The sequence below is a fragment of the Rhinopithecus roxellana genome, chromosome 4, assembly GCF_007565055.1.
Source record: "Rhinopithecus roxellana isolate Shanxi Qingling chromosome 4, ASM756505v1, whole genome shotgun sequence".
Classification (NCBI taxonomy): domain Eukaryota; kingdom Metazoa; phylum Chordata; class Mammalia; order Primates; family Cercopithecidae; genus Rhinopithecus; species Rhinopithecus roxellana.
The window spans coordinates 117,471,552-117,494,444 of NC_044552.1; the positions used below are offsets into that span (position 1 = coordinate 117,471,552).

At 35.0% G+C, this 22,893-nt stretch overlaps 1 protein-coding gene and 1 pseudogene across 2 annotated transcripts in view; both read right to left on the reverse strand.

Moving 5' to 3' along the window:
* Positions 1 to 7,743: 7,743 nt before the first annotated feature.
* On the reverse strand, positions 7,744 to 8,218 carry LOC104670189 (annotated as a pseudogene). The gene has a single exon (XR_749107.2). The product of XR_749107.2 is annotated as a 60S ribosomal protein L21 pseudogene (transcript).
* Positions 8,219 to 11,328: 3,110 nt separating this feature from the next.
* Positions 11,329 to 22,893, reverse strand: part of FUT9 (fucosyltransferase 9) — a 203,168-nt gene continuing 191,603 nt past the window's right edge. The window contains exon 3 of the mRNA XM_010359218.1: positions 11,329 to 13,726. Within this exon, the coding sequence (XP_010357520.1) occupies positions 12,639 to 13,718 (1,080 nt within the window). The 5' untranslated portion in view covers positions 13,719 to 13,726 and the 3' untranslated portion in view covers positions 11,329 to 12,638. The remainder of the gene's footprint in view (positions 13,727 to 22,893) is intronic.

Here is a 22,893-nt window from a genome sequence, read left to right on the forward strand (position 1 = left end):
AGAGGCCATTCAGTGTTTCCATTCCCTTACAGTGGGCTATCCCTGTTAATGGATCTGCAGGAAGTTCGATGACAGTAGGAAACTGGATATAAACACTTGGGATCTTAGCATATTGGTAATTGTTGATTCTATAGGCCTGAATATAAACAACCAAAAGAGTATGTAGAATGGCAGATAATTCAGAATGCAAGGTGAGACATTTCCAAAGCCAAGATCAAGGCAGAATAGAGAAGGTTGAATGGATTCTCCTATTCCCCATGCATACAAGCCCAAATCATTAACAGGTCTAATTGCAGCCCTGAATCCATTAAAGCAATGCAAGAGTAAGGAAACAAAGCAGTGTAGAACATTTTATATATGAACACTGACTGTCCTTTTTGATGCAACATTTGTGATGAGTGTATAATCTGGAAAATATATTTATGTAGTTTTAAAATTTTAATTCAATATATATATAGAATCTAGATTTGCATCTAAGTAAAAATAAATCTTCTCAAGTGAATAATTTTGATTGTAAGAATTACAAATAACCAGCACTAGCTAGTATACATTTAAATTGAATTCTTTTATTTTAAATATTCACATTACAGGAATTCATTAGGTCAGAATAGAACATCATTATTTACACATTCAAGGAATAACTCCAGTGCTAAATCAGCGAGGTACTTACACTGAATTTAGGAAATACGACTGAAGAAAGAGTTTCTTCTTACACACACAGGCTCAAATCCTTTATACATTTATTTCTGTCTTGGAATCTTAGCACATATTGCTGAAGTCACTATTAATTGCTGAACAAAATTTCACAAAATTATAGCAATCACACCGTATATTTATAAGCCTAGAAAGACATCCATGAGCAGGAATCCATGTTGTGACAGCATGGTTAAGGGAAGAAAATTTCAAATGACATCTCCAGTTTAATTTGTGGAAAACACGAGTTCTCCAAATAGCTGAATATACAGATTTCCTCTGGTATCTTGCCTTTCGTGGCTTATTAAAGTATTTACTTAGCTGCCTTAAAGTGTTATGTTATTTACAGTTTCAATCAATGAAGGGAACAATGTGGTAGCAAACTAAGTGCCCAGATCAATGCTAGCTGAATATCACACACATACCATATCTTGGTTGGTAAAGTTGGCATCTACAGTGCTAGGACTGGCTACTCCTCATTTGAATTAATGCTTTACTCCCAGGATGCAGCAGGACTCAGCTGCATGAATTTCACTTGGAATAATAGCTAGAGGAGTCAGTTTTTTCTTATCATTATACTAACTTCACTGAAGCTGTTAAATTGAACTGGAAGGAACCAATCTTCTGTAAATAAATAAATAAATAAATGTATAAATAGGATTCCCATCATTTTAATAACATTGCAATGAAATTACCTTCCAACAGTGTAAATGCTTACATCATGTTTTAAGTCACTAAGAGCTACTTTCTAGCCTTAATATATTACTATGAATGATTAATTTCATAGGAGGAGAGATGATTCATCCACATATATTACCTGTTTGGAATTAAGCCCTTTCAAAAGCACAGGTATATTTTCTGCATAAAAGAGAAAAACTAAACAAAACAAATCCTTCATTAAATGGAATATTTTTTGTTATTTTCAAAGACTGCTGTAAATTATCTGCATGCAAAGGCTCCTCTGCAGCCAACATTCGTATTTTTATACAATTTTTATTACTTAAGTTACTAAGTAAAAGGGTAGGCCTACTTTTTCTTCCCCTAGTGATTATGCTGGTTGACTGTCAAGGCTGCCTAGATGTTCTATGTTATTGCCCAATTTAGTGTTGTGCAGACCTGACCTCAGGTGACTGGCAGTAGTACTGATTTTGGCAGTGTATAAAAAGATATACCATTCTCATTATAGAAAAAGCTGCCAGAATATTATGTTCATAGAATGAAACTGGTTAAGATGATATTTTCACATCTTCATGCTTTATGCTATTAAGTTGCTATACAGTAAATTGTATCACTTGCCAACAAATAATTTGTTGTATTTATTGCCAACAATAATTCCAAAAATAAATTTTTGGGAGAAAATTTACCACAATATGCTGCAAAGTTAGAAAAAAGAAATGCAGCATTGTTTATTGGCTCATTAGCACTAAGAATAGCATTTTCACTTTACCAAATGTTGAAAAAGGACTTTTGAAAGGACGTGAATCATGCAAATGGATCGAGACAGAGCCTGTGTGTGAGTGGCAGTGCAAATGTCCCCAAAGCTGCATGATTCACCAACTGCATGCATTTTTTCACCTAATATAAACACAACCTTAATATAGTCATATAATTTCTAACACATCTTATTTCAAACATGCATTAGCTACTAAAATAAGATTTTAAAGAAAAGCCGATGTTTGATATAAAATAATCATGTTTTTTTTCAAGTGTGGAAAAATACTCTACAAAAAAATAAGTAGAAAAATGATTTCTGATCAATGTGTGATTTTATCTATAAAAATCCAGATGACTAATTAGTGTGCTTAAAATAACCCTATTGGGTCTGCATCGCAATAATACATACACAGAAAGTTAATAGCAATAAACAACTATTAGCACAATGCAATTAAATTCTTATCAGAAATAACATGAACCTATAAACTGTACATTTGGCATTACATTTCAGGGTATTTTTAAGAGTTTGATTAAATATGACAATACAGTAGTGCAAAATTACATCACATTAATAAAACATACAATTACCATCCAAATAGTTTATGGATTACTGACCCTTACAATTCACATATTGGCTAGAATTGGCACATTTTGCTTCAGAATAATAGTTTTGACCTGCCTTGAATGTAAGTTATTTTATTCAAAGTTATACTTGAGCTACATAAAAAAGATATTGGCATATGTGTGTCTATATGTGCATTCTTGAGGGAATGAGACAAAGAGAAATCATGTAAAGTCCCAACTGTTCATTTTCAGAACTTCATTGCAGTATTTTGCTTCAGTAACCTTTTAATCAGAGCTCCTGAAGCAATTACAGGTTAACTTCTTCCCCACCCCTTGTAGTGACATGGCCACATGGAAAGGAGCAGTAAGAAAAAAACTGCAAGAATATATGGCAGTTCATGTACTGTGCCAGGATAATTAAATTGGAATTTCTAACCAATTCATCAAGATTTATTAAGAGCTTCTCATGTACTTCTAATGTACAGTCCATCACACTCCCTTTACAGATTAAAAATCTATGGCCCAGAAATGTTAGTGAATTATACAGTAGATTGTGAAAACTGAAACTTGGGCTTTGATCCTTAGTTTACTACTCCTCTTCTTGTTTCTCATTGACACTTTTCTTGTTTTTGCCGCTTTGTGAACTTGAATCTAGATATAGACTTATTAGCTCTTTACTTTTTCCATTTAAAAATCTCTTCTCTACATTCATATTGTCTTGGAATCAGAATGAGACATATTATTATAATGAAGATGTTTAATCTCAACAATTTCATTCAAGTAATTTTGACCAGTTGCATTTCTGCAAGCATACATTACTTCCTACCTTCATCTCATACATTATACCTCCTAGGGATTCTATAACAATGCCATTTTTTATATTGTCACAATTACTCCCAAACCCAATCTTTCTTTTAAGCACATGAATATATATTGTTTTGAAAGCTGTCATAATGATGGTAGCTCTAAAGATTTGCATTTTTATTTAAGGATAAAAAGGCATCATTATTTCCCTATTTTCCTTCCTCGTATCCATTTCCAATGACAGGGAGCCTGTTAGACTTCCAGAGCAAGAGCTTTCATTGATTGGAATGTAGAGCATCTATAAGCTGAAAGTTCTTTTTTTTTCCCCTTCTAAGTAAAATCTTGTTCTCAAACATGACAGTCTTTGTTTTTTGATTATTTTAAAATCATATATGAAATATTCAAGATAGATTATCTTTTATCTAAAAAGTAAACTACTTCCAGCTTTACATAGATAATCAGATAATCTTCATTTGCTTAAGGACTCTTGAGGAAGAAAACCAGTAAATGAAAAGCCTGAGCTCATTACAGTCCCTGGGGACATGTATTCCACCCTAGATGAGCTCATATCTTCTGGCAATCTCACCTTGGATAAGGATGGCATCTTCAGGATTATCTCATTTGAGGAACTGAAGATGGCTAATGAGGCCAATCTGAGACTAGAGATGTGATATTGTAACTGTGGCCCATATTTCTCACATAATGAGTAGTAGTCCTGGGTTTTTAATTTAGTCTTTGGATACTGCTTCTGCAGAGCCCGCCTTACTATTTCCTGAATCCTCATTAATCTAAATGGAATGCAGCCATGTGTAGAAAGTTAGCACATTAGCATAACTTTCTGTAGAAATGGCCCTTAAAATTGTTCAGTTAAAACCTATATTTGTTTTCCACAATAAAATTCCAGCAAGCTATAACTTTACTTACTTTACATACACAACTAATTCAAAATTGTTTGGTTTCCAGAGAACTCAGAAAAATAAATCAGTTTTTGAAGTCTTCTAATGTTACTGACATAACAGACATTTCTAATGCTCTTTAAAGGAACACAATTAGAAACTACTTAAAAAATACTATTTTGAGTATCATTCCCTTTTTCATATAGAAAAATAGAAATTTTCCTTGAGCCTATTTTTTTGTTCTAACACAGCACGGCTTTAAAATTGTACACTTGAACAATTGAGATTATTCATGTCAAAACTATTTATTATGCAGTTAGGGTAGCCTTAATCACAGTCTGGCTAACAATTATTTTATTTCTGCACCACTAGATAAATATTCCTGTTTATTGAAGTTATACCCTAACATTTTTAAAGTAACTTTTAACTTTTTTAAAAATTAGTTCTACGAAAAGTAGATGGAGACTTCCTAAGAAATCATTAACTAGTCCTGTGTCAAAACTAGTGGACCAGCTGAAGTGATAGATTAAGTCAAACCGTTAAATATTCCTAGGCATTTTTCTTCACCAGAAAATGGTCTCTGAGAATCTTCTTTCTATCCTATTCTGTGACATGAACTATACCAACTGATAGTAAGTTAAATTGACTATTAATTTATTGATTGCTCATAACAGGGAGAGAAAATTAGGCCTGCTTGAGTTCTAATTATTTTAAGAAATGGTATATGTATTTAGTAATGCAAACAATGCCTATTCACCACCACTGCCAGCTCCTCACACCTCCTCCATTACTTAGTAATTACGGGAAACATGAATATATGCTTCCGCGCTGTATTTATTTGTTTCCCTTTTGCTGAGTGTTGTTCCTTCGGCTTGTATAAAATTTCAATGATTCCTACAAGCTGCCTGTTTAACATCTTCAGAGTTTTAGAACTCAAATTGTGAAAATAGCCCTGGATTCCTCACAATTATCTTTCATAAGAATAAAAGATAACACTTGAACAGATATCTAGTCACTTGAATATCATTTCTCAGAAATATGCTACCTCTACTTTACAGCTGCAAAATCTGAGGGTAAGAGAAGTTGAGTGACTTGCACATAGCTAGTGAATGGCAGACCTTGGATTCAATTCTAAATCTGTCGTTGTCAAAAATTTGGATGCTGCAATTCTTTGCCATATCTCAATTGCAAATTACCTTTCTATCTATCAGGCAAGGAGACTTTGGAACCCAAGAATGTGGTCTCTTAAACACATACAGTAGAAAAGCAGATCACAGAAGCATATATCCCAGTAATTGTCTAGACCAGTCTTTCCTGTTGCAAAATATAAACATGCAGTTAGAACCTAGAAAGTAAATTAGAGATATTTTTTCAAGATATGTAATCTTTTATTTTCCTAAAAGTTCCTCCAGGACAAGAACTGGTGATTTCCTGAGGTATGCCCACATTAGTATTACCTGTGGAGTCTTTACACCTGTTAGACTTCTGGGCTTTTCCTCAAACTAAATAGATTAACTCTCTGGAGGTGGGGTTTGGACATCTGCAATTTTAAGTCCTCTCCAGATGGTTCTAATGTGCATTCAGGTTCGTGAACTACTATAAGCAACTTGCAACTGGAAAGAAAGTCTGGAGACTATAAATAACTTGCCCCAAATCACAAGACTGGTGAGTTCCATGCTCATGTGTGAAATAATTAGACATAGAAAATGTCTTGGATCTTGAGGTAGAATACTTTACCGATGTATTTAAGAAGATTCCAGGTGAACCAAAGACAGATAATACCTCATATGTAATAGCATACTTCCCATCTAAACAGGTGGGATGCAAACCTCAAAACTAGCAGGACACCAGAACCATCTGGGGAGATTTTTAAAATAAGATTCCTGGTCCCATCTCACACCCAGAGACTCAGAAGCTGTGTATTATTAACAATCTTTCAAATGATTTTTATGCAGATGATCTAGGAAGTTTCAAAGGCATATGCATGTTTGAGAACTGCTAGTTTAGGACAGGATGGTTTACCAGTTATAGCAGAAACCGAATAATTTTGGAAATGTATTAAAAGCATGCTCTTTTTTTGGATGGCAGGGGGGTATGGATTATTTGAAGAAATTCTAATTTCATGGCTCAAAGCCCAGAAATCGGTATTGTTAACACTTCTTGTGATTCTAGGTCATGTGACCTAGGAAGCATGCTTTGAGTAAAACTGAGAGGAAGCAACTGGTGTTGGAGAGGTTATTTTTAAATAAAATATTTTTAAAGTAAATCAAAAGCATGGACATATGTTAACGATGAGTTAAAAAATAGCTAAATGTTCTAAATGAACTCAATCTACTTACTTAAAATTATGCTATTTTATTGTTAGCTTGGGATTGCCTTAGGTATTTCCAATGACTCCCTAAATTTTTTGCATCAATAAATATCTTCAGATTTTTGTAATAAGAATCTGAATGGTACAGAAGACTCTAAAATATTTCAAAATAATGCCCCAAATATGACTGATTTTTCTGCAGGCAGTTAAGGTGTCAGGGAGTAGTAAGTTCAAAAGTCATAGACAACTAAAGGGAGGGAGGAAATACAGGAGGAATGTCAGTTAATTGGGCACTTTCTATATTCCAAGCTCTGGATTAGGTTCTTTCCACATGTTAGTTTAAATAATCAGTTTCATACTTTAAGTATCTACCCAGAGAAATGAGAAGGAAATTTGTATGGAATATTCTAAAAAATTACTTTGCGATGGTCATTGAAATTCCATTAGGAATTTCATGCATATATCAAGTTCGATCTTAGATAAGAGTAATAGTGCTAGGAGAAACCTTACAAACAAGGTCCAGAGAGGTTAGGTGGCTTTTTCAAAATTAGTTTGTAGAACTCATAACCTAGGGTAGCACTCATATTCCAAGTTTAGCAGGCTCTTATTTAGGTTCTGTTAACTGTTTTATAAAATGCATATGAATATGGATACATTCAATATGAATTACTAAAGGAGAGAAAGTAGTGAAGCATACCCATTTGCAAAATGCTACAAAATCTCTAAATGAGACATCCAGAAAAAAAAAAAATCACCTTAATTGACTGATTGCAATACAATGGAATGAAATTAGGAGAGAGACTATATTTCTCTCCATGTGGTTTGGTAATAGATATCTGCCCTTCACAGTGCTTGCACTTTATACTCTCCTTAAATACTAATTTTCTTTCCTATTAGAAACAGTTGATATGTTACTAATATTTGCATAGAATGTTAACGTGATCCAAATCCTTTCTAATCTTTCTTGCGATGTTACTTCTTTTGATGATTTACAATATGGTGAGATAGAAAGGAGTTTTTTTTTTTTTTTTTTTTTTTTTCAGCCCAGAGGTCTTTTATTTATTTATTTTTTTTAACACCTATTATGCCATGAATTCATAGGGAATAGGTTCCAGCAGCTCAGGCTCCTTCCCATTGGTCCTCACAAAGTGTGCTTCTCTGGGTGGAGCAGGCTGGCGCTTCAGCTGAACCCAGGTACCTTTCTCTTTGGCTTCTTTCTTTTTCTGATCATTTTCCTTCACGCGTTTCAGGAAGCTATCTCGGCTCTTAGAGTGCTTAATGTGCTCAATACGCACATTAATTCTCTTGGCAAGAATCTTGCCCTTAACTTGTTTGTTTACAACAATGCCAACAGCATGCTGGGTAACGTTGTAGACTCTCCCAGTTTTGCCATGGTAACACTTGTGGGGCATTCCTTTTTGAACAGTACCCATTCCCTTGATGTCTACAATATCACCTTTCTTATAGATTCGCATATACGTGGCCAAAGGAACAACTCCATGTTTTCTAAAAGGCCAAAGGAGTTAAAATGCCTTACTTTTGCATCTAGGCGACAAACTGACTAATAAAATAAATATAAAATATCATCTCCAATTGGTGCCAATAAACACCATCACTACTCTTGAAAAATATTTTACACAACAACTAATGACTTTCATTTATTTATTCAACAAATATTTGATATGACCCTCCTGTACATTAGGCACTGTACTTATCCTTTAAGTTCTGATGTTTGTTATATTTAACAGCTTGATTGTAATGGTTAAGAAGTTTTCTAAAATGAGATCAGAGTTCAAGGGAGCTCAAAGATATGATCAAACACAGTCATAAGGTAAGGACCCGAAAGTTGTGGTAACTTTAATTCATGCAAAAAAAAAAAAAAAAAAAAAAAATTCTAGGTGATTACCTTAAGACTCATGGAATCTAGTTTAAAAATAGACTGACAAAAATATCAGAGGCATAGTTTCCTATTCTTTTCATATTTAACCTCCAATTGGAGGCAAGAATTGAAAGGCTCAGCAAATAATTCCTAAATATTCTGTTGCTTTACACACCAAATGCTCTGAGCTTTCTAAGCCCCTCACAATAAAAAAAAAAAAAAAAAAAAAAATTCTGCACAATCTGAGATTATCAGGAGTGTTACAGTAAATACAAATATTTTAAGCATGTATTTGTTTCCCACTAAGATGATTTTTTTTTTCATTTTCTGCTTCATATTGTCAGATATGCAGCTGTCATAATATATATGGCTGTCAGGCTCTCATGTCTTTCTTGTTCAGGGTGTGGTACTCTGGATGTGGACAATTCAGTATATATTCTTATTAGTAAGGTCTATAATGATTAATATTTATTTGTTCTTACGACTACAATAATTAATATTTAAATATTTAGAGTATTGAAGGTAATAGCTTTTCGATATTTTGAAATAAAACATTTTAAATGGTCTGTTCCGTTTTTGTGTCCACAATTTAATTCCAGGCATAATTATTTGTTTGTATAATCAACAGCAAACCAATTTTGTTGAATCAGTATATCTTTTCCATAAGTTTCTTACAAAGAATTGCAATCCACAGGATTTATTAAAGGAGTGACTGTGAACCATACACTTTCTGGAGGGCTATATTTCACTTAAATGTAGTGATAGCCCATTTCCTTCTGCTGAACTCAACTCCTAAAATATTTAAACCAGAACAAATGCTAACAAGTTTGATGTTTTATTTATTGTATACCTTCAAAAGTTGAAGTTCTTCTACATGAGGTATACCATTCTATAGGTCCTAAAAATACCAATAAGACATTCACATTTGTAAAAATTGAGACATAATTCTATGATAAGGTAGGAATGCGATTGAAAAAAAAAGTGAGATTAAGAGAAATAGGATCCTTAAATCCTAATCTTAACTATTGTCACTAGCTCTGATGTGTGTGTGCATGTGTGTGTATGTGTGTGTGAATGTGTGTCTTGAATAGATACCTCTGGATCTAGTTAACTAATAAGTAGAAAGAAAAGCAATTATAATTTTTATATTATAGCAATTATAAACAACAAAATTATAATTCCTTCTAGCCCTAAAACTCACAGATCAATGGACCCAGAGCTAAAGGGTTCCACTGAGTCATTTAATTATTCCACTTTAAATTTAGGAAACAGTCTTCTGGGACTTAGTAATGGGGTTTCAATGCACCTGTTAGACATTTAGTAGTACTGCCTCGATTTGGGTCATATTATCAGTGTGTGATTATAGTCATAGTCCAACAAAGAGCCTAAATTTGTAGTCAACAGTAGAGACAATGCCTTTAGGTCTTTCAGTCCTTTCAAATCATGAACATTCACTAGAGCCAAGGCAGGTTGAAATAATATCGAATGCTTTTCTGCTTTCAAAAAAGCAGGCGGCCCAGACACAGTGACTCATACCTGTAATCCCAGCACTTTGGGAGGCTGAGGCAGGTGGAACACTTGAGGTCAGGAGTTCAAGACCAGCCTGGCCAACATGGAGAAACCCATCTCCACTAAAAATACAAAAAGTAGCCAGGCATGGTGATACATGCCTGTAATCCCAGCTACTTGGGAGGCTGATACAGGAGAATCGCTTGAACCTGGGAGGCTGAGGTTGCAGTGAGCCGAGATCATGCCACTGCACTCCAGCCTGGGTGACAGAGCGAGACTCCATCACAAAAAACAAAACAAACAACAAAAAAAAGCAGGTGCTTTCTAAATTTGTTAGCAGTGTATCCTCTTTAGATCTCTATGCTTTTTACAGGTCAAAAATTTGACAAATAAATGTAAATGTATGAATTTGACTGTCTTATCAATTAATTAAATATGGATGGAGATCTTTACTTATTGAGGAGGACATCCACATAAAAATATTATTTTTTAATGCATTGTGGTTAGAAGAGGTAATACAGAGAGAATAATATGTTGGGTCAAAAGAGTTAACAAAGTTTGCAACTCAGAAACATGTCAAACAGCTAAGCAATTGGGGAAATTTGCTACTTTTTTCCCCATTAAATCAGCATTGACTCATACCAACTTCATTGAGAGTAGCACATGCATGTAAAGTCTCAGCCTGAATTGAAAGGAAGCTTTTATATGTCTGTCCACATAATTGTAAGCTCATTTTAGGCAGTGAGAGTACCTTGTTCATCTTATCTCTGTGGGTGTTAAGGCAGTGTCTGACACTGCATTCAATTTTGGCTTAAGAAATATACCTGAGAATCAAACAATCCTCTATTCATTACAGGAATATTCCTCTGCTCAAATCTTTCTGGTGCTAGGGTGAGCTTATTCTCTCACAAGATAGTCTGGGTAGCTGGATCTACGCCCTTTTTACTGAATTCTTTTTGAATTTTGCTGATGTCAACTTGTAATAGGACTACTGGAATAAGTCACAAATAGACCCAAATGGATGTCCTCAGAACATTCTAATTTTTGGATGGATTTTTGGCCTGAATGGAATAAAGGCACTAAAGATTATTTTGAGGAATGCTTTCCTTGAAGAATCCTTAGTGGCCCGTCTTTTTTCACCTACTGTCTCTGCTGATATCCAGCTCTCCTCTTCTCTAGCCTTATGGAGGAGAATGCTATAGGCAGCTGCAAGTTCAGGAATATACTCTTCAAAATTATCATGTAATGGTGGGTTTATTTTGGTTCTGTAAAGCCCTGAACATCATGGTCGTATGTGCTATGTATGAATAATTACCAAAATGGGATATAGAAGTCATCTCCAATTAGTACTTCTAAAGTAGAACTGTCACTTCCTTGAAACAAACAAACATTTTTCTGTGAATTCAATTGCATTTATTTATTCATCCAACAAATGTGCATTGAGATCTTACTCTGTGCTAACACTGTGTGCTTTCTATATATCCCCACTTTATTATATTTAACGTCTTATATTTAATTCCTTGATGATGATAATTTTATTTAGGCTCTCTGAAATGATAGAACTCAAATCAAATGATAAGGCTCATCATTATGAGCCAAATCTTATATCCATATGGCAAAATAAGACCATTTTAAATAATAGGGCTTCAGAAAAAAATCTTAAATTGATAAGTAATTAAACATTCTTCATAAATGACACCATTTATAAATATATTTATAGGTATCATTTTTCTTTGTTATTTGAGGAAATTATTTGTTTTATTATGACAATGAGTGTTATCAGTAGCAGAAAGAGAACTGTCTTTGATTTTTCTAAAGTATTATTGGGATTACTTCCCAGGTACTGAAAATCACAACAAACTGTATATTTAAAAATACTTGAATAATTTAAGATCATGAGAATAAGTAGCTGCAAATCACCTTAATGAAAATAAATGAGAAGTCTAATAGCTTTCTGAATAGAACAGTTCTGCTTCGTATATTTCTTATTCACTCCATGAACAATTTCACCTTCACAAATGTGGTAAACAGGTAAAAAATAGATCAAATAGAGACAGTTAAACACTTCATTCAACTTCAGAGTCAAAGAGGTTAGAATTCAATAGCAACATGTTCTTCCTTTGTTATAGTATGCAAAGTTGGAACTAGACATCATAATACTCAGTGAAAATTTTTCATACTTTAAGATGTGCACCTTCATTTCCCAAATAGATTAAACAGCTGATCAGTGTAGAAACAATAATCAAACCACAAGCTTACATTATAGACAACTACAAAAATGTGAAAAAACAATGTTTACAAATGATAATGAAGAATAAATTACTCTCCAGTGCACATAATTAGGTATATACAGGATAATTTAAAACCAAATGGAATGATTGCTCATGCTGAGCTTTTAAAAATCTCCACGAAAATATACATGTTACCCTAGAGAGGGTGATAAAAATAAATTGTGACACAATAGTAGTACGTTGCATCTCTTCTTATCCTCAATACTTGGATGATATTTCATCAAAATATTTATCAAGTGTGCAAGTGATGAAAAATTTTAATTCCAAAACCATTTCTCTAAATTGCCAACAGATTTATATTCCTGATGCCTTTTCACATGATCACAAGCCAAGCAGGCATGTGATTCCCAAAATCGTGGAAGATTTACAGTGAAATCCTTCCTCCAGTTAAAGTAACTAAGGTACAACTTATTGTTTTTGTCGACTTCCTTCAGATACTTTGCTAGCTCACTGGGAGAGTTATAATCTTCCACATGAATGAATGAATCTGCTGGAATGTAATTCTCATAGTTTTCTCTAGATGGTCCCAGAACAACAGGTACAGAGCCAGCCAGAAAAGCATTGTAGAGCTTTTCTGTGATGTAATCCTTGTGGATTGAATTTTCAAAGGAAAGATAAAATTTACAAGTAGATATGGTAGGAATCAAATTTTTATCATTGACATATTCTCCAAATGCTTGCCCATAGGTATGGATTTCAATGCTTTTGCTTAGCTCATTGTAATACTTGACCCTGGCATGCTCAGGGTTCCAGTTACTCACAACCCAGCACACCAACTTCTCTTTGCTTGGCACTTCAAACACGAAAGGATTTGTGCTCACCGTCAAGAAGCCATAAGGCACTTGGATATCTGAGTCGCGGCGATAAGTCAGAGTCAGGTTAAACAAGTGCTCAATGCCACTCTTTTGGGGAGTGTGAGTTGGTGATTCCAAATTCATCCAAATCCATTTCTGGAAGGGTGGCCTAGCTTGCTGAGGTAAATTTGTCAGATCCCAGCTGATGTCTCGGTGATGGATCAGAACTGCATGGGATTTGTTGTACAGTGAACGGTCCGTTGTGAGATGGCATCCTTGGATGTTGAACATTGCTTGGCAGGATGTAAGGTCAAAGGTCTGCCCAAATGGCCACACCCACACCAGAATAGTAGTTTCATTAAAATAATCAGTTTTGGTGGAAAAGAAGTTTTTCATTTTCAGCACAGAGCTGGCTGATTCCATTGGACTGAAGATCCAGCTGTTGGTAGGTTTGATGTAAATGAGAAGACATGCCATGAAACAGCCCAGGATAATGCAGACAATTAAAAATGGGCGAAGAATTCCTTTGGATGTTGATGTCATAATTTTTTCTATGAAACAGAGAAAGACAGAAGGGGAGGTAGGGGTGGGAATGAAGAGATAATCATAAATATATTTGAGATATATTTAAAATCATAAATATGAGATGAACAGGTAGTAATCAACTGCATTTTCCTTTTCAGTGTTATCAAACCATTAAGAGAAACAGAACTTTCCTCAAAGCCAAGAAACTGCTTTCAAAAGGAAGTTTCCCAAAAACTCTTCTAAAAGTACCAGCATATCTTCAAACCAAGAAACTTTTTTTTTTCAATTCTATCTTTAACTGTTCTATTTTTATTTGCTTGTAGAAAACTGGCACAACTTAAACTGTCATCTCTAAAGTCATGACTAGAAGTTTTAGTATTTTGTAACCACATCAGATTTGTAAACATTTCCCAGTTGATATAATCACTTATTTACTCTCATATTGAGACTGTACCGTAACTTTGTGGTTCAGATGGAATTCAATAGAAAACTAAACTGCTTTTTAAAAGCATTTTTGTTTTTCTCGTTATAAATTTATCTTCACAGTTTGCAAATGCATTAGTATAATCATCCGGTAAAAAATATGGCAACTCTTGATTTGATACATTTCTAAAAAACAAGTACACTCAGGCAAATTTTATAAATTTAAAACTCAGAGTGTTTTGTTTTTATTTATATATTTTTCTTACAGTTTTCTTTGTTTACTTTTAATAATTTGTTAGTACATCCAATATCTACCAAGATGTAATAATCAAATTTCTATTTGTATTGGAACAACTTTCTCACTTATGTAGCTTAAGGGCTTTAAAAAAGTTTTTCTTTGTATTAAGATGATACTGGTATTATAAAAATAAATGTAAACAAATTCTCAAAAAAGGGCTATATTTCATGAAGAACAACTTTGATGTCAAGGATTTTCACAGATTGTGGCTAAAAGGATGAGTGAAGCCTTTATTTTTAAGAAAAAAAGTGTCTTTGAGTTTTTTTCTCTTCGGCATTCATGCCTCTTTATGGGTATGAACACAAAAATGCATTTGCAAAAACTGTTTCTTGATAAAATTCTCACAGATCTTTGAATTCATGTTGTTTCTCTTATGAAAATAATATGGCATATAAATTTCAGACTCATTAAAGTATTTCGAAATTTTAATAGAAGCTAGGACAGAAACATTAGATGTTTCCTTCCAAAAAAGGGGAGAAACTGTCCTTCATTTAATTACCTAAATTTATGTGAACATTAAAAAAAAAGCACATTCTTTTGTTATGTAGTTTTTTTTTAAAGCATATGAGACTCTCTGAGTATCTAAGCTTGACTGTGAGTCCAAAGATTTTGGACATTGCATTCTAGATCATTCCCAGAACTACATTAGAATCAAATATTGCAGCTTTCTGTCAAAGTTGGCTTCAGTTCTACAGTCAACAAGAAAATGAAAACAAAAGGTATATATTAAATATGTCTAGGAGCTAAATTATTAATCAACCCTTGGAATACAGAGAAAATCAGGCAAGAATTATGAAGGAAATTTCAGTTATTCAGAATTAAATGACACTGAAGGTTCTACATGCCAAATTTTGTTGCATATTTAAACAGAAGGAAATTATAGGTTTGCATACTGTCTAGAAAAATAATAAATTGGTCAACTCAAGAAGCTAGACAAAGAAAAATGGTAAAATGCTAAAAAATAAGAAGGAAAAATGTTAAGGTAAGGACCAGAAATTTGAAATGAGTAATAATGTCACAAGTTTTGAAAATACTCAAACTTTAGGCAAGAATAATGAAGAAAAAAGAAATTCAAATTTAATATCAAAAATAGCAAATATTTGTTGATTTAGCATGGATAAAAATGGAAGTAACTATTTTGAGTAATTTTATGTTGAAAAATTTGAAATATTACTAAATAGTTGTATTTTTGTACAAATATTTGTAAAAGAAAAATTCTGATTCAAAAGATAACAGTTAAAGAAATGGAATTCATAAACAACAGCAACTAAAAGCAAATACTAGGTCTAAATAGTTTTCCAATAATATCAACAATTCAATAAATTGTGAATACCATCCACCTTTTAAAAAAAAAATCATTTTAGAAAATACAAAAATAAAGAAGCTTAACTCATGAGGTCAATTATAATCTTGTTACCCAAGCAAGATACGACTTTTTAAAAAAAAAAAGTCATTTGTGTTTGTGAACATATATGTAAAAATACAAAAAGTTAGCAATAATAAGTATTGGAAATAGATCATGATGTGATTCAAGAGTAAGTTTATGGAAGTTTAGTTGCATTTGATCCTAAGTATAAATTTAACTAATTGGACCATCTCTCAATTCCATCTAGACTCCAGAATTTACAGACTGAAAAACCTTATCGGAAGGGTCTCTTTTCATTGGAAAAACATTAACTTTTAATATGCATGATTTGACTGACTGTTGCAGTGTTTTCTTCCTGTGAGACCAATGTTTAATGGTTTTTAGAAGTGAAATGCTCTGATTGAAAGTTTCCTTAAATCCTTCTTGAACTGAAATGCAATGGCAAAAACTATTAAATAAATGATGTCAGTTCAATATAATCAGGTTACAACTGAAATAGCCACCATTTAATAAATGCTTACCCTTAGCCATGCCTTGTGCCAAGAATTTTACACACATCATTTCCTTTGATCCTTCCAGAACCCCTAAAAAGGACATCTTTTCTCATTCCTTCACAAATGAGGAAACTGCAGGCCAGAGATACGGATAACTAGCTTAACCACTGGATTGTGCTCTCTCTTTCCTTCTATAATCTACTTTGAGCAAATAATACAAACATGAATAATCCATTTGCTTTTGGTGTCTCAAGTTTTGTTGTCTTGATTTTCCTGGTCTCTATCTTTTATTCTATAATTAAGAACTATTTACCCATGAGTTAAATTAAGATTAATTTCTCTTAACAAGAAGGATATCTGACACATATATATGGCATTTATCAGTGTCAAACACTGATTTGAGCACTTATATTAACTTACACACACACACACGTATTAACTCATTATATCCCCATTTTATTGATAAAGAAACTGAGGCCCAAAATGATTAAGTAGCTTGTCCAAAACCACACAGAGAGTTAATGGGGCAGAATACTTTTCAAGCCCAGGCCAACTGGCTTTAGAATCTGGGCACTTGATAATTAATATTTTAGATCACTGTTTCCCCGGGTTACAGCCAGAATATACAATCATTTTAGTGATATCAGAATGTAAGCTTTGTGAGGAGCTATGTTTTCTTCACGGCTGTATGGTTATCACCAGAATGTAGCAGATGCTTAATAAATGCTGTATATCTCATATTAATGAATGGGTGAATTGCTGCATCTCAACTATGTACAGATACTATGCTTGATAGGTAACCAGATATACAAAAATGAACCAAATGTGAATGAATGAATATGTACTTTGTTTCTTCCTCTGTGCATTTACCATGGAGCTCTCTATGGAATGACTCCCATTAAAATTGGCATGCGGCTATTCCTACCACTAGATGAGCAAAATCTCCCAGTTTTGCCTCTCTTTGTTTTGTCTCAAAGTTAGCATCTACCCAGAACATTTTAGTTTCATGTCTCAATTTCTCTCTCTCTCTCTCTCTCTCTCTCTCTCTTTTATTAGTCAAATGAGGAATTGGTCACTCGACAGGAACAACGTTCCTTCTATGGTATGGTTTCCAGTTTTCATGCTTCCTGGATATTTTATATAACTCGAGGTTCTCCTTGTTAACTCTCTGCTCACCCTCTCCCCTCAATTTTTCACTGCTGTCAGGGTCAATTACTAAATAATAGGGGCAGTTACTCAGTAACCCCTACTTTGTACAGAACTGTCAAAAAAGTTTACCTCTTGGGGCCAAATTGACATCTCCTTGACAGAATCCTTTTCACCTATTCCTCATAACTAAAATTCAGTTGGATACTCACCATGTCTTATATTGGTAATCAATACAATCTATTTTAAAAACACCTGCAGCAGTGTTACTATAACTCACAGAGATAGCAATAAATGTATAACACAAAGCAAATTGTAACAGTAAATAGGATAATTAAACCTTTCCAATTATTTTTAGTAGTTTCAAGTACTATGAAAGAATGTAACTTAAAGACTTTACCATCAAAAATAAAAGAATCTGGGCTAAAAGTACTGCTTAACAAGACGTGGTATGTATGATTCAATTTTCTGTTAAGAGATTACTTACAGTCATTCTTTAAGAACACTCTACTGAATGTTAAAGAATGGAAGATAACTTGAAATAGAAAAAGATTAGAGTTGTAATTCTCAAACCACAGATACATATCAAGGTATTAGGGAGAAAAATGTGAAACTAAGGAGAACAGGAGGCTCCCTCAAGGAGAGGCAGTCCTACTGTAAATTTTGATTTTGCGGGGAGGTAGGCATTGAATCCTTATTTTAAATGGAAAGAAACAAGCATACTATAGAACAAAGTTCAATACTTGCTTAAAATGTGGAGATGGAACAGGATAGCTGAGCTTGTAACTTGTCACTTGGGGCATTATACCCAGATTGCAGTCACTACCTACCTCTTCAACCCACCTCCCCTATCTCTCATTAGCAGGATGGTGGGGTTGGAAGAGATTTTCCCTTATGCCATTAGGAGTTTCTGGGTCAGCACATTTGACAGTCACTGTATAGTACATTTACTATTTTTTTTTTTTTTTGGGTGTGTGTGTGTGTGTACTATCAAACCATTCCTAATAAGACTTTTTGATAGCTGGTAAAAATATATGAAATATGTAGACCATTTGAACAGAACTTTAGATCAACCTGAGGGTCTTCAAGATAAATTCATACCAACTCCAAAGACAAGAAATGAATCACTGACAAATTGAAGGGTGAATTAAAGTTAGCAAAGGCCTCAGAAGCAACCTCAGAAGCAAAGTTTCTGTCTGACTTTCTTCTGCCCTCCTGTCTTTCACCACTCATTATCTCCTAAAGCAAGCAGTAGAAACTAGAATCCCTCTTTCCCAAGGCACTCATAGAAACAAGAACCCTTTTCCTCCAAGGCCACTAATAAAACCTAAAAATATTACTACACCTTCCACCCATCTTTCTGTGTAAGAACTGGCCATGAAGAAATTTCCTGACCTACCTTGTTCGATTGTAGGTCATAAGACCTGCATTCCAGAGAAGATCCTGCCTTTTACCAGAAGGAAGGAATGCTAAAGAGAAGCCAGGAAGAATCTTAACAGACTGGTCTTGCTGGGTTTCTCCTTTTGTTTATTTATTTTATTTTGTTTTGCTTTTTTGAGATGGAGTCTTACTCTGTCACCGGGCTGGAGTGCAGTGGTGCGATGTCGGCTCACTGTAACCTCTGCCTCCCAGGTTCAAATGATTCTTCTCCCTCAGCCTCCCAAGTAGCTGGGATTACAGGTACACACAACCATGCCCAGATGATTTTTTTATTTTTTTTATTTTTTTATTTTATTTTATTTTTTTTTGAGACGGAGTCTTGCTCTGCCGCCCAGGCTGGAGTGCAGTGGCCGGCTCTCAGCTCACTGCAAGCTCCGCCTCCCGGGTTCACGCCATTCTCCTGTCTCAGCCTCCCGAGTAGCTGGGACTACAGGCGCCCGTCGTCGTCGCCCGGCTAGTTTTTTGTATTTTTTAGTAGAGACGGGGTTTCACCGTATTAGCCAGGATGGTCTCGATTTCCTGACCTCGTGATCCGCCCGTCTCGGCCTCCCAAAGTGCTGGGATTACAGGCTTGAGCCACCGCGCCCGGCCAATTTTTTTATTTTTAGTAGAGATGGGGTTCCATCATGTTGGCCAGGATGATGTTGATCTCCTGACCTCATGATCTGCCCACCTCAGCCTCCAAAAGTGCCAGGATTACAGGCGTGAGCCATTGCACCCGTCCCTCCTTTGTTTATCATTATTAGATCAGACCTTTTTTGCCCAGTAACATTTCTATATGACTGTCCATTCTTCATTAATCCCAAGCATAAAAATGAATAGTTCACCTTGAGTCTTTGAGTCCTAATTCTGAAGGCTCCCATGTAACATAAAGCTATGATCAAAGAAATTTCTTATGCTGTTATTAATTTTTAAATTAATCTGTTATATTCAACTATTCTTCTATTAATCTGTCTTTGTTAGAGGGGTGTTGGCCATGACCCTTATCATGGGGAGGAAAGAGACCACCACCTTTCTATTCCCACACTGGCAATCGCTTCCCCTTCTTCCCCTAATATTCTAGGATCCAAAGTATGTATCTTGAATCCTTCAAAGTATATCCATAATTATCTATATTTTCAAATAAGCCAAAACACCCCACAACAATACTATATGTAAATTCTCAAAACTACAATGAAATCTCTTTTAATTATGTATTTGTTTGTTTGTTTGTTTTTTGAGACGGAGTCTTGCTCTGTCCCCCAGACTGGAGTGCAGTGGTGCGATCTCGGCTCACTGCAAGCTCCGCCTCCCAGGTTCACGCCATTCTCCTGCCTCAGCCTCCCGACTAGCTGGGACTACAGGCGCCCGCCACAGCGCCTGGCTAATTTTTTGTATTTTTAATAGAGACGGGGTTTCACCGTGGTCTCGATCTCCTGACCTTGTGATCCGCCCGCCTCGGCCTCCCAAAGTGCTGGGATTACAGGCATGAGCCACCACGCACAGCCAAAATCTCTTTATTTTATATAAGCCATTGGTGTTATCTGACTCTCAACTATTAGTAATCTGTTTATGCAGGCTCAAATACGAATTTGCTCCCCATATAATCATAGTGATCTTCACTATCATAGTATTAGTACCGGATTCTGCAAAAATCTGAATACTACACTGAATGCTTATAATTTAAATTGGGTGGCTTATCTTTTCTTTTTAGGTTTTTCGGTCATTGTTTTATTTTACTCTTTCCTACAATTTTTATGCTAAGAACACGTGCAAGATTAAAAACAAAAGCTTTACGCTTTAGCTAGCTATTATACACCAAATTATATTCTGCCTCAAAGTCCTGTAAAATTTTATATATTCATCACTGTGCTTTGAAAAATTCCCTTGAAACTTCAAATTCTATTGAACCACTCTAATGGGCATTCCTCCTCTAAGTTCTCACAATTTTCTCCATTAATTTTCTAAGCCAAATGCCTCTTGCCTTTGGGAGAAATGCCATTTCCTTTTTTGGCATGAAGACACTGGTTGATCTCTGGAATGCTATAAAATTTGTGTTTGTGAACCTTTCTCAAAGATCCTTAGATATAATCTCTGGTATTTCCACAGGTAAACCTTTATTTTATTTCCTCAAGCCCTGAGGAAGTTGCCACCAAATTATACCAATTTTGATCACCAACACTTTTCCTAAATATTTCTCAGAACGCTCTCTGATAGTAACAAGTCCCTGATTCATTTCTGCAGTGGCGTTGTCTTTAGACAGTCCAATGCATGTCTTTGTAATATTCATTTTTCTTCTTTCATTTTTGTCTCAGACATTTGTTTCTACAGGCAAGAGACTGCCACTACCACTTTTCCTGTACTGCAAATTTCTTTGTTTTAGGCACCTTCTACCCTCTCTGTCTTTGAAATTTTCTTTTCAAATTCAGGGATTCGCCTCTCTTAGTTTGATCTTTCATCTGCTCTCTCTCCTCTCTACTCAATCACTAGTTCTTCATCACTGTCTTTATTAAATTTAGAAGCTCTGTTTATTGGCTTCAGCTGCAGCTAGAGCCATGCGATCTGACACTGAGCCCAAGTGTAACCTGGCTCATGCTTCACATGCCCTTGGGGAATACCACAGACAGGACCAGGAGGTTCCTTGCTGGCATTTTTTCAGAAATGTAGACCATTTGAACAGAATTTGAACAAAAGCTTTCTGGCACCCTTTGAGGCCAGCAGTCTTTCATAACTTAGCTGTCAGTATCAGCACTTTCCGTGATTATTGTCAGGTTTTAGTCCCTTGCAGCCAATCGGTGCAAGCCAGGAGAACCTTTTAAAAAAGTCCAAAACTCTCATTTTGGGCTGTAGTCTTTTGGACTTTATAAATGAGAATGTCTTCCTTCCAGATGATAAGGTAAGGCAACTAACCCAGTGACATCTTGACATCTCCCTGTCCTTCATATCCATACCTAACCTAGAACCAAATCCTGCCAATTTTACCTCCAAAATATTCCTTACATTAGTAAACTTCTCTCTATTTCCCTAGGTCAAATGTCCATGAATTCTTGTGTGGAAGACTGACATTTCTTTTTAAGTGGTCCACCTGGTGCTCTCTTTTGATCCTTTCAATTTGTTCACAGTACAGTAGATTAGTAGTCCTCAAAGGATGACTCTAGACCAGCAGCATCAGCAAGATCTGGGATCCTGTCAGAAAGGCAAATTCTCCTACCGGAACCCAGACATATGAAATCAGAAACTTTGGAAAGAGGCCCAGCAACATGCTTTGAAGAGCTCTCCAAGTGGATCTGATGTACACTAAAATTTGAGGATTCCTCCAATAGGGTGATGTTTCAAACTGCAGATCACATATACCGTTCTGTTTTAGGCCCGTTGATGAATTCCAATTGCTTATAAGATTAAAAAAAAAAAAGTTAAAAGTCTTAAAGAGCCCTGGATAATGGGGACACAGCTTTTGTCTCCAGCTTCAGCACTTGCCAGTGTTGCATTCCCTCCGTCACCATTTGTCCCTCTCACAGAGCTGCTCCACCAGCCCTCACCTCTCCCTGGCGCAGATTCCCTCCTCTCTTTACTGATATGCTCCTTTTCACTTTTCAGCTCTCAGTTCTACTGGCAGTAGCTTATGGAAAAATTCCTGACAGTCTCCCAACCTTCTCCCAACACACTAAATCAAAGCCCCAAGTACACATTTTATAGTACCACGTGTCATTTTTGCACAGCATTTGCCGCAGTATCAAGTTTACCTAGATTTGTGTGAGTATATGATTAATGTTGTCATCTCTATTCAATTGTAACTAGGCTCATAAGGCAAAGATTGGGTGTTTTCACTCAGATTTCAATCCCTAGTGCCTAAATCATACTTGTCATATTCTTGCTCTCAACATATGTTTTATGACTGACCAAAGAGCTAACAATCATTCAGCATTTCCAATGTTTAAACCACCAAACTAAGATTTTTATATAAATTTTACCATTTAATCTTCAGGAAAAATATATTTCTTACTATTCATTTAACAAATATTTACATATATATTTGTTAAATGAACA